This window comes from Sminthopsis crassicaudata, chromosome 1 (assembly GCF_048593235.1).
Source record: "Sminthopsis crassicaudata isolate SCR6 chromosome 1, ASM4859323v1, whole genome shotgun sequence".
Lineage (NCBI taxonomy): Eukaryota > Metazoa > Chordata > Mammalia > Dasyuromorphia > Dasyuridae > Sminthopsis > Sminthopsis crassicaudata.
Window position 1 is genome coordinate 510,150,324 of NC_133617.1, and position 12,754 is coordinate 510,163,077.

General features: G+C 34.5%; 1 protein-coding gene across 4 annotated transcripts in view; it reads left to right on the top strand.

Moving 5' to 3' along the window:
• Positions 1–12,754, top strand: part of TOM1L2 (target of myb1 like 2 membrane trafficking protein) — a 167,064-nt gene that overhangs the window by 132,566 nt on the left and 21,744 nt on the right. For all 4 annotated transcript variants that reach the window (XM_074281569.1, XM_074281570.1, XM_074281572.1 and 1 more), the window contains one exon: positions 10,583–10,716. In XM_074281569.1, coding sequence (XP_074137670.1) covers positions 10,583–10,716 — 134 coding nt within the window. The remainder of the gene's footprint in view (positions 1–10,582; positions 10,717–12,754) is intronic.

The following is a 12,754-nucleotide window of genomic DNA, read 5'->3' on the forward strand; positions in this document are numbered from 1 at the left end:
TGTTTAAAAAAAAAAAAGGCAAAATAAAACAAAAAAATAATAATAATAAAGGTAGAACCAAGATAGCAGAGTAGAGGAAACAGTAACTTCCAGCTTTTCCTCAAACTACAAATATCTCAAAAACGTACCCTACCTAATAAGGAAATACAAGAAAAAAATCAAGGTAAGTCACTTGTCCAGGCCCTATTAGCATAGGAAACAGATAGGTCTGTAGACATTAGAGGTGGGATTAGGCCAAATCCAGTTCCCAGTACCCAGATAAAGGCTGTGTACGAGAGCAAGAAAAGGTCCGAAATCTATGCTGGGTACCCCCAGAACTATAATTGAGGCATTGCAATGAGAAATACCAACTACCCAGTTTTAGGTTAGAGATTAAGGGCAGACTGAGGAAATGGCTTGCACCTGGTGGTGGTATTCCCAAGTAGGGAAGATCCTGGGCAATGTACCAAAAAAGGAGCACATTCTAAAGCAAGCAGTTGGTGTGATTCAGATAGTAGGAACCAAGCAGAGTCTCAGTGCTACCTTGTAGCACAATCTGAAGCTTATAGAGTTATAAGTAGAACAGAAATCCCAGACCAAAGAGAAGCCTACAATTTTGTGACTCTAGATTAGAAAAGCTTCTCAGCTGACCAAAATTGGCTGACTCAATCAACAGAGTACTAGTGCTCAGAATAAAACCAAGGTCAGTAATTTGCAGAGCCTAGACCAGAGGGGCAACAATCAGATCTTGTTCTGGATCATATCACTTTAGGAGGACTAAAATCATGCAGCTCCCCAGCTTAATCTGTTCTTGAGAATATGGAATAACAACATTCAAATACCTTAAGGAAGCAAGAAGCAAGATCAGATAAGATCTTTCCTCCATAGGTATACTGAGCCGGGGCCTAACATCAAGTTTGAAATCTGAAAGTAGGCTAGAGAGTAGCAGGTGGCGCAATGGATAGAGCAGCACCAGCCCTGAAGTCAGGAGGATCTAAATTCAAATCCAGCCTGAGACTTAACACTTCCTAGCTGTATGACCCTGGGCAAGTTACTTAACCCCAATTGCCTCAACAACAAAAAAGAAAGAAAGAAAGTAGACTGGAAGATGATAAAACAAAAAAAGAACTCCACCATAAAAAGCTATTTTGATCCCCCAACCAAAAATTAAACTTGAAATACAAAAATTAAAAGGAGAAATCAATAATATTGAAAGTAAAAAAACTATTGAATTAATAAATAAAACCAAGAGTTGGTTTTATGAAAAAGCCAATAAAATAGATAAACCTTTGGTAAATTTGATCAGAAAAAAGAAAGAGGAAAATCAAATTGATAGTCTTACAAATGAAAAGGGGGATCTTTCCACCAATGAAGAGGAAATTAGAGAAATAATAAGGAGTTACTTTGCCCAACTTTATGCCAATAAATTTGATAACTTAAGTGAAATGGATGACTTCCTCCAAAAATATAGGCTCCCTAGATTAACAGAGGAGGAGATAAATTGCTTAAATAGTCCCATTTCAGAAAAAGAAATAGAACAAGCTATTAATCAACTCCCCAGGAAAAAATCCCCAGGGCCAGATGGATTCACATGTGAATTCTACCAAACATTTAAAGAACAATTAGCCCCAATGTTATATAAATTATTTTTAAAAATAGGGGATGAAGGAGTCCTACCAAACTCCTTTTATGACACAGACATGGTACTGATACCTAAACCAGGTAGATCGAAAACTGAGAAAGAAAATTATAGACCAATCTCCTTAATGAATATTGATGCTAAAATCTTAAATAAGATATTATCAAAAAGACTTCAGAAAATCATCTCCAGGATAATACACTATGATCAAGTAGGATTTATAAAAGGAATGCAGGGCTGGTTTAATATTAGGAAAACTATTAATATAATTGACCATATTAATAATCAAATTAATAAGAACCATATGATCATCTCAAAAGATGCAGAAAAAGCATTTGACAAAATCCAACATCCATTCCTACTAAAAACTCTTGAGAGTATAGGAATAAATGGACTATTCCTTAGAATAATCAGGAGCATATATTTAAGACCTTCAGTAAGCATAATATGCAATAGAAATAAACTGCAACCTTTCCCAGTAAGATCAGGAGTGAAACAAGGTTGCCCACTATCACCATTACTATTCAATATAGTACTAGAAACGCTAGCCTCGGCAATAAGAGCTGAGAAAGAGATTGAAGGAATTAAAGTAGGAAATGAGGAAATCAAACTATCACTTTTTGCAGATGACATGATGGTATACTTAGAGAACCCCAAAGACTCTGCTAAAAAGCTACTAGAAATAATTCAAAATTTCAGCAAAGTGGCAGGATACAAAATAAATCCACATAAATCCTCGGCATTTTTATATATCACTAACAAAATGCAACAGCAAGAGATACAAAGAGAAATTCCATTCCAAACAAATGTTGAGAGTATAAAGTATTTGGGAATCCATCTACCAAAGAAAAGTCAGGAATTATATGAGCAAAATTACAAAACACTTGCCACAAAAATAAAATCAGATTTAAATAATTGGAAAGACATTCAGTGCTCTTGGATAGGCCCAGCGAATATAATAAAGATGACAATACTCCCCAAACTAATCTATTTATTTAGTGCTATACCAATCAGATTCCCAAGAAACTATTTCAATGACCTAGAAAAAATAACAACAAAATTCATATGGAAGAATAAAAGGTCGAGAATTGCAAGGGAACTAATGAAAAAAAACTCAGAGGAAGGTGGTCTAAGTGTACCTGATCTAAAGCTATATTATATAGCAGCAGTCACCAAAACCACTTGGTATTGGCTAAGAAATAGACCGGTAGATCAGTGGAACAGATTAGATACAAAGGACAAAAAAAGGGTACATCTATAGCAATCTAATCTTTGACAAACCCAAAGATACCAACATTAGGGATAAAAATTCATTATTCGGAAAAAACTGTTGGGAAAACTGGAAATTAGTATGGCAGAAATTAGATATGGATCCACACTTAACACCATATACCAAGATAAGATCAAAATGGGTCCATGATTTAGGCATAAAGAGGGAGATAATAAATAGATTAGAGGAACAGAGGATAATCTACCTCTCAGACTTGTGGAGGAGGAAGGAATTTATGACAAGAGGAGAACTAGAGATCATTATTGATCACAAAATAGAAGAGTTTGATTACATCAAACTAAAAAGTTTCTGTACAAATAATACTAATGCAAACAAGATTAGAAGGGAAGTAACAAATTGGGAAAATATTTTAAAAAACAAAGGTTCTGACAAAGGTCTCATTTCCAAAATATATAGAGAACTGACCCTAATTTATAAGAATCCGAACCATTCTCCAATTGATAAATGGTCAAAGGATATGAACAGACAATTCTCAGATGAAGAAATTGAAACTATATCCACTCACATGAAAGAGTGTTCCAAATCACTACTGATCAGAGAAATGCAAATTAAGACCACTCTGAGATACCACTACACACCTGTCAGATTGGCTAAGATGACAGGAACAAATAATGATGAATGTTGGAGGGGATGTGGGGAAACTGGGACACTAATACATTGCTGGTGGAGTTGCGAAAGAATCCAGCCATTCTGGAGAGCAATCTGGAATTATGCCCAAAAAGTTATCAAACTGTGCATACCCTTTGACCCAGCAGCGCTACTACTGGGCTTATATCCCAAAGAAATACTAAAGAGCGGTAAGAGACATATATGTGCCAAAATGTTTGTGGCAGCTCTTTTTGTTGTAGCTAGAAACTGGAAGATGAATGGATGTCCATCAGTTGGAGAATGGTTGGGTAAATTATGGTATATGAAAGTTATGGAATATTATTGCTCTGTAAGAAATGACCAGCAGGAGGAATACAGAGAGGCCTGGAGAGACTTAAATCAACTGATGCTGAGTGAAATGAGCAGAACCAGAAGATCACTATACACTTCAACAACAATACTGTATGAGGATGTATTCTGATTGAAGTGGAAATCTTCAACATAAAGAAAAGCCAACTCACTTCCAGTTGATCAATGATGGACAGAGGTGGCTACACCCAGAGAAGAAACACTGGGAAGTGAATGTAAATTGTTAGCACTAATATCTGTCTGCCCAGGTGGCATGTACCTTCGGAATCTAATGTTTATTGTGCAACAAGAAAATGATATTCACACACATGTATTGTATCTAGACTATATTGTAACACATGTAAAATGTATGGGATTGCCTGTCATCGAGGGGAGGGAATAAAGGGAGGGGGGGATAATTTGGAAAAATGAATACAAGGGATAATATTATAAAATATATATATATAATAAAAAATTATTAATTAAAAAAAAAAAAAGCTATTTTGATGATAAAGATACTCAAGAAATAAGCATGAGGAAGAGAATGGCTCCAAAACATCTCTAAGCAAAACTTCAAAGAAAAACACAACTTGGGCACAAATTCAACTGAAATTCCGAAAGAGGATAAAACAAAGGTTATGGAAAAGAAACAGAAGCATTGTAAGAAAGATTCAGAAAGGGATTAATAGCTTGACTCTAGATGTACAAAACCTTGCCACTCAACAAACTCCCCGAAAAATAGGATTGAACCAGATAGAGAAACCAGTGACTCCAGGAGACAATAAGAAGTATTAAAAGAAAATCAAAAGATTGAAAATATAGAAGAAAATGTAAGATATTTCATAGCAAAAACAACTGACTTTGAAAACAAGTAGAAGAAAAAAGATTTTTAAAATCATTGAACTAAGGGGCAGCTAGGTGACATAGTGCATAGAGCACCAGCCCTGAAGTCAGGAGGACCTGAGTTCAAAATTGACTTCAGACACTTAATACTTCCTAGCTGTGCAAGTCACTTAATCCCAATTACCTCAGCAAAAAATAAAAATAAATAAATAAAAAAGAATTATTGAGCTATCTGAATACCAACAACCCAAAAAAGTCTAGACATTGTATTTCAGGATATCTTGAAAGTAGACTTCCAAGATTTTCTTAGAATCTGAGGTCAAAGTAGAAAAAGAAAGAATCCACTGTCACCTCTTGAAAGAAACCCCAAAATGAAAACTCTCAAGAACTCCATAGTCAAAATCAAGAGCTTTCAGGTCAAAAAAAAAAAAAAAAAAAAGTACAGAATTAGACACAAGTTAGTGGCTTCCATTTATAAAGGAGCACAAGGCTTAGAATATACTATACCAGAAGATTTTCAGCCAAGAATATTTTACTCAACCAAAGTGAGTATGATACCACTGGAGGATAAAATGGACCTTTAATGAAATAAAAGGACTTTCAAATATTCCTTCATGAAAAGAATATAGGTGTATAGAAACTTTGAAGTTCAAATACAGAAAAGTTAAGAGAAATATAAAAAAGTAAACACAAATCAACAATGATAAAGGACTAAACAAGGTTGAATTGCTTACAATCTAATATAGGGAAGATAATGTATCTGCTCTAAACCTTGTCATTATCAGGAATCCTAGAAGGCCTGAACTTGTTCTTTTATGTATTGATGATCGGAAGAGATGAATGGAAAGACAGGGGAAGAGGAATATACTAGGGGGAAAAGAAAAATAAATTTAAGAAAAAATTACTTCATGTTATTAGTGTTTACAAGTAGACTGCAAACAAAGAAGAGCGGGTGGGAAGGGGTGACCAACCTCACTCTTATCTGAACTGGTTAGAGGAAGGAAGAATTATAGATTATCCAATTATAGTTGGATACAGAAATAGGTTTCACTTAAGGAAATAGAGAAGAGAATAGAGAATTAAAAGAAAGTTATATATTCAAGGATGTACAAAAATTTTAGGAATGTACAAAAATACTTATAACTCCTTTTGAGTTAACAAAGAATCAGAATCTGAGGATGTTTCCCATCATTTGAGAAAAAGCTGAACAGATTATAGCAACAAATGTGATGAAATAACATTATGCTCTAAAAAATAATAGTAATAAATAGCTGATTTTTTGTTCCTAATGAAGCTATTTTTTAAAGATTAGCTTTTTGTTTTCAAAATATATAAAGATTTCAACATTTACCCTTACAAAACCTTGTGTTTCAAATTTTTCTCCTTTTCCCCACTGCTTCCACTAGACAGCAAGTAATCCAATATATATTAAACATCTGCAGTTCTTCTATACATATTTCCACATTAAAATCAAGTCAAAAAGGAAAAAAAAAATGAAAAAAGAAAAAAAAAGCAAGCTAACAACAAATAAGTTGAGAATATTATGTTGTGATCCACATTCAATCTCCAAAGTTCTCTCTCTGGATGTGGGTGGCTTTTTCTATCACAAGATTGCCTTGAATTACCTCATTGTTGAAAAAAGTCAAGTCCATCAGAGTGGTTTGTCACATAATCTTGCTATTGCTGTGTACAATGTTCTCCTTACTTAGCATCAGTTCACACAAGTCTCTCCAGGCCTTTCTGAAATCATCCTGCTGATCATTTCTTATAGAATAATATTCCATTCATACTCCATAGCTTGTTCATCCATTCCCCAAATAATGGACATCCACTCATTTTCCACTTCGTTGTCACTACGAAAAGGTCTGGCATATTTTGTACTTGTGAGTCCTTTTCCCTTTTGTATGATCTACTTGAGATACAAGTTCAGTAGAGATACTGCTGAACCAAAAAGTATGCACATTTTGATAACCCTTTGTCATAGTTCCAAATTGCTCTGCAGAATGATTGGATCAGTTCACAACTCCATCAACAATGTATTAGTGTCCCAATTTTTTCACATCTCCTCCAAAATTTATCATGCTCTTTTCCTGTCATCTTAGCCAATTGGAGAGGTATGAGGTAGTACCTCAGAGTTGTCTTAATTTGAATTTCTCAAATCAAGATTGATTTAGAGTATTTTTTCATATGACTAGAAATGCTTTAATTTATTCATCTGAAAATTATTCATATCTTTTGTCTGTTTATTGTAATATTTCCATTGTGCTTATTATGTGCCAGGCACTATACTAATTGTTTACAAATATTATCCTTATTAAACTATTGTAGGAAGGCTATTTTGATTCCCATTTTACAATTGAGGAAACTGGCAGAGGTTAAGTGACTTGCCCAAAATTACCCAACTAATAGGTCTGTGAGGCCAAATTTGAATTTAGATTTTCCTGATTCTTGGGGCCTCTAAGTGATACAGTGGATAGACCACCAGCCTGAAATCAGTAAGATTTTAATTCAAATGTGATTTCAGACACTTACTAGTGTTAGACCCTAAGCAAGTCACTCTACCCTGTTTGCTTCAGTTTCCTCATCTTTAAAATGAGCTGGGGAGAAAAATGGCAAATTATTCCAATATCTTTGCCAAGAAAACCCCATTTGGGGTGACAAAAAGTCCAACATGATTGACAAACAACTGGACGACAACAACTTCTTGCTCCACACCCAGCACGCTATTCATTCATCATCCAGCTGCCCAGAAAAGAAATGATTTAGGTGGACTGATGCAGACTAAAACAATTTTGGAAGAATTAAGAACTTTGATCAGTGTGATCACCAACCACCAATCTCCAATGTATAAATATATTTTGGATCTAGCCAATGTGGAAATTTGTTTTGCTTAATTGCATGTGTTTGTAGCAGTAGTTTTGTTTTTCTTTCATTCTCAATTAGGAGTAGAGGGAAGTTGGGTAAAAAGGAGAAAAGGCAGATTTTTGTTGATTGTTTGCAAACTCAAAAGATTTGCAAACCCTCTCAAATCCAAGCTAAAGTGTTTCTGGCAGCATTATTGTATGCCCAGTGAAAAATGCACATGTGTGTTCTGAACCAAGACTTGAGTGAAGTTGTGCAAAGCAGCACAGGCAAGTGCTGCCAGAAATATTTAACTCTTTAAGTGGCTTGCCCAGGATCACACAGTGACTATTAAGTGACAAGTGTCTGAAGCCAAAACAGAACTTGTCTTCCTGATTCCAGGACCTGTACTCTATACTTTGTGCCATATATCTGCCCCCTATGTATGTTTGTTTGTTTAATACACAGAATAGGATAGGAGGAAGGCTGGGGAAAAGTACAGACAGCTGCGATGGCTTTGAAAGCTATGAATTTAACTTATTCTGTACTTTAAAAAGAAAATTGGTATACATAACAAATATCTGTAGTTTCATATACGATACTCTTTTGTATTCTATGTATAAAGAAATACTGTTGTTTTAAATTGTTTTTTGTTAAGTTCAGAATGAAAAAAAATTTTTAAAGGCTATTGGATTTGATAATTAAGATATTATTATATTCCAAGAAGGTCACTGATATAGAAAATACTATATGAGAAACATGGAAAGATTTATATGAAATGAAATTAATTAATCAAAATGAAGTAAACAAAGCCAGGAAAAGTATATGTGTATATACATATTTGTGCATAGATTGTAACAATATAAATGTAAAGAACAACAGAATAACTGAAAATAATTGTTGCTTGTATTGGTCTACCTGTCATCTGGGGAAGGGGGTGGGGAGGAGGGAAAAAATTGGAACAAAAGGATTTGCAATTGTCAATGCTGAAAAATTACCCATGCATATATCTTGTAAATAAAAGGCTATAATTTAAAAAAAGAAAAAGAAAATAATTGTTGCAAAATTACAAAGAATAAGATTGGTCCCAAAGAAAACAACTTTGCAGAGGCCAAAGTTGGGGGAAAAAAGGGAGAGTAATGCCAATGGGTATGAAACATGACACATAGTCAGATTTTTTAAAATGTATTCATTGGTTTTTTTCTACTTGTTCTTTTTCTTTTCTTTTCTTTTTTTATATTAAAGCATTTTTTATTTTCAAAATATATGCATGGATAATTTTTCAACATTGACTCTTGCAAAACCTTATGTTCCAAATTTTCCCCCTTTCTTTCTACCATTCCCTAGATAGCAAGTAATCCAATGTATATTAAACATGTTAAAATATATGTTAATCCAATATATGTATACATATTTATACAATTATCGGTCTGCACAAGAAAAATCCGATCAAAAAAATTGAGAAAGGAAACAAAATGCAAGCAAACAGCACAAAGAGTAAAAATATTATGTTGTAATCTACACTCAAACCCCACAGTCCTCTCTCTGGGTGTAGATGGCTCTCTTCAATACAAGACACAGCAACAAGATTATACAATGATCAATTCTGATAGATGTGGCTCTTTTCAACAATGAGATAATTCAGGCCAGTTCCAATGGTCTTCTAATGAAGAGAGTTCTGCTCTTCTTTAGCATCAGTTCCTGTAAGTCTCTCCAGGCCTCTCTGAAATCATCGTGCTGATTGTTTCATATAAAAAAATAATATTCCATAACATTCATATGAATGCCATAACTTATTTTTTTTTGTTTGTTTTTGTTTTTTTGTTTTTTAATAGTTATAAGAGGTAGGCTTCCTTATGGTGAGGGAGAAGGAAGAATTAGACAGGAACAAACTTGGGCAATGTAAAAACCAAAGGTGTTGATAATTTCTTTTTAAAATACACCATTTTGTATATGTAGAACCTATCAGATTGCTTGCCATCTTGGGAAGGGGGAATGGAAAGAGGGAAGGAGAAAAAAAAACTTACAAAAGTAAATGTCAAGAACCACCATGTAAGGGGGGGGGCGGGGAATTGCATACTACTAAGTGGAAAAAACAAACACAACTGGTCATTGTTAACTTTAGTAAAGGGTAAAGGCTATGAAAGTGGAGTACAATATAGTTAATTGGATTTTCTCAATAGGTCAAGACAGAGAAGGAAGGAGAGTGTAGCCAGGAGAGGTAACATCCTGGGAGGGAATTATGGGGAAGAGGCATTGAGAAGCACAATGAAAAGAAAGAACAGAGGTAGGGATCTTAGGCAAAGGAAAGGATATAATGGCCAAAGATTATGATTAGACAAACAAGAAGAAGAATGCTTTGAGATGATGTAAAGATCAGTGGGAAAAATACACTTGGAGTCATAGGGATTATTTGTCACAGATAGTCTCTATTTCTTGCCATTTTACACTTCTCTGATCATATGTTGTTCAGTTGCTTTATTGTGTCTTGCTCTTTGTGACTATTTGGCAAAGATATTGGAGTAGTTTGCCATTTCTTTCTCCAACTCATTTTACTGATGAGGAAATTGAAGCAAACAGGATTAAGTGACTTGCCTGGGGTCAAATAGCTAATAAGTATCTGAAGTCAGATTTGAACTCCAGAAGATGAGTCTTCCTGACTCCAGACCAGGCACCCTATCCACGGTACCACCTAACTATCCATGTTTATATTGACCCTTAAATAAAGATCTTGATTTCTCAAAATCTCAACCTAGTCATTAATTTTCATTTTTGTGACATACAAAAAAATTGAAGACAACTAAGTAAATCCTGGATATAGTGTCTTTGTAATAAAAATTTTGCTTATGATGGATATACTTTTAAAACATGGTCTTCAGGAATACATTGTATCTAAAAGCACTGGAAAGTAAAAAATATATTATTAATATTTTTTGCAGGCTGATGAATTTTTTTAGTGTCAGAAATCTACCTGTGAAGTAGGTAGGTTACTATAAAAATGTTTTATCTAAATGCTATAATGGTAACTAGTAGGTATTACTTATATTCCTTAGGAATTGAACAGGACCTGTAGAGCTATGCAGCAGAGAATTGTGGAACTCATCTCCAGAGTTTCTAATGAAGAGGTCACCGAGGAATTGCTGCATGTGAACGATGACTTAAATAATGTCTTCCTCAGATATGAGAGGTGGGAACTTTTTTTCCCTGTGAAGAGATTGTTGGCATAATATCTTTGGGATTTTCTCATAAACAAAGGGGGAGAGAAATTAGAAATGGAAAATACTCATTAGAGATGCTAATTTGTCACCAGATGACAGGTGAAATGCATCTTATTCTCCTGGGAATTGAGCCATAGGAAATTGATATGCAGAATTAATATTTGCCCTTTATACACACCGTTAGGTTTCTGTTGATTCTTCCCCCTCTTCTTCCCTTTCCACCTGGCTCACCTTTCTCCCTTCTTCTCCTCCCCACTCCAGGTTTAGGGAGTTGCATAGGAACACAGGGCTTTTGTAACTCTTAGTTATTGAACCTTTAAAAAGTTTGAGAGGGATAAAAAAAAAAAAAATCACTGAGAAAAAGGATTGGCTTTTAAATGCTAGTTTGTCTAGAATTTCTAGACACTGAGCCACTGAGAGTAATAAAATTCTGCCTTTGAAAAAGAAAGCATAAGGAAAGAGGAAAGAAAAGAGAACCTAAACCCTGTCAGATGCAGTTGTTTTGTTGCTTGACTTTGCTTAACTCTGTTAGAAGTGAGAATTCAGTTGGGGTAGGGGAATATCAGGAAATAGTTGACATAAAAAACTAAAAACATTTATAAAAGGATTTTTTTTTTCAAAAAAAGAAAAGAAATTACCTACAGACACCATTTTCTGTTTTTTATACTTACCAAATATAGCTCAATACCAGTAACAAATTAAGAATCCCCCTTTTCTCACTTAAAGACCTCACTTGGAAAGAGTAAAAAAAGAAAAAAGTTTAAATTAAAAAAAAAAACTTTTAGTGCACAAACATAGGCTTAAATAGAAGATACAGTATAAAATACTGTTGTATTAATCTCTCTGACTTGTTTGTTATTTCCTAGAATCCAAAAATATTAGAACTAGATGAAATCTTAGCTATTATTTAGTTCTGGTGGCCAATGGATGTGGATAGATCTTACAGGATCTGTGAAGTTGGATGGGGAAATTCCATCTTTATTTTCACTTTATTTTCACTATTTTCCTTGGTAATCCTTAGCATTTTTTTGTGCATTAAAAATATGATTAGGAGAGGGGGGGTCCTTAGGCTTCCCCAGATCTCTGAAGGGATCCATGGCACACACAAAAAAATTAAGAATCCTGTTTCAGTTCAACCCATTCATTTTGCAGGTGAGGAAATTAAGACACTTAGAAATTAAATAACATGCCCAAGATTCTCTGGCCATCTGGTAGAAATTAACACACATGTATTCTGAGTGAGAACAATAATGATGAAATGAGTACTAGATTTAGTGTCAAAAACTTTGGATTCAAATCCTACCACTTTCATTATGTGTGTGACTTGTGGTGGTTGAGTAATTTTTCAGTCGTGTCCAACTCTTTGTGACTCCATCTGGGGTTTTCTTGGAAAAAAATATTGGAATGTTTTGCTGCTTCCTTCTTCAGCTCATTTTATAGATGAGGAATTAAAGCAAACAAGGTTAAGTGACTTGCATATGGCTATTAACTTTCTGAGACCAGAAGTAAACTCAAAAAGATGAGTCTTCCTAATTCCAGGTCTGGCATTCTGTCCACTGTGTCACCCAGCTGCCCACCTGTGTAACCTAGGGCAGGCCATTTAACTTCCCACTTTGTTTTTAAAATTAAAGGATTGGACTGGCTGATTTCTTAGAGCTTTTTTACCTTTAAATCTGTAATCATGGTCCAGCATCCCATATCTCCAATATAGTGCCCTTTTTATCATACCATGTTTTCAGTACTTTATAACCCACTAATTATCAACCAACTTAACTTGGTGATATTATTTTTACTATTATTATTAATATCACTGGTAACAATAATAACATACTTCAAGGCCAGTAGATGCTTAGGAAGCTTTAATTGATTATGATAATTCCATACATTCCATACCTCTAGCTCAGTGAATTTTGCTAGCTGTTATGTTTATAAATCTGTTCATCTAACCAGCATTCCAGTGGATTGGTAGGGTATGGGGAAACTTGGAGTTTGTGTTTTATTCCCAGT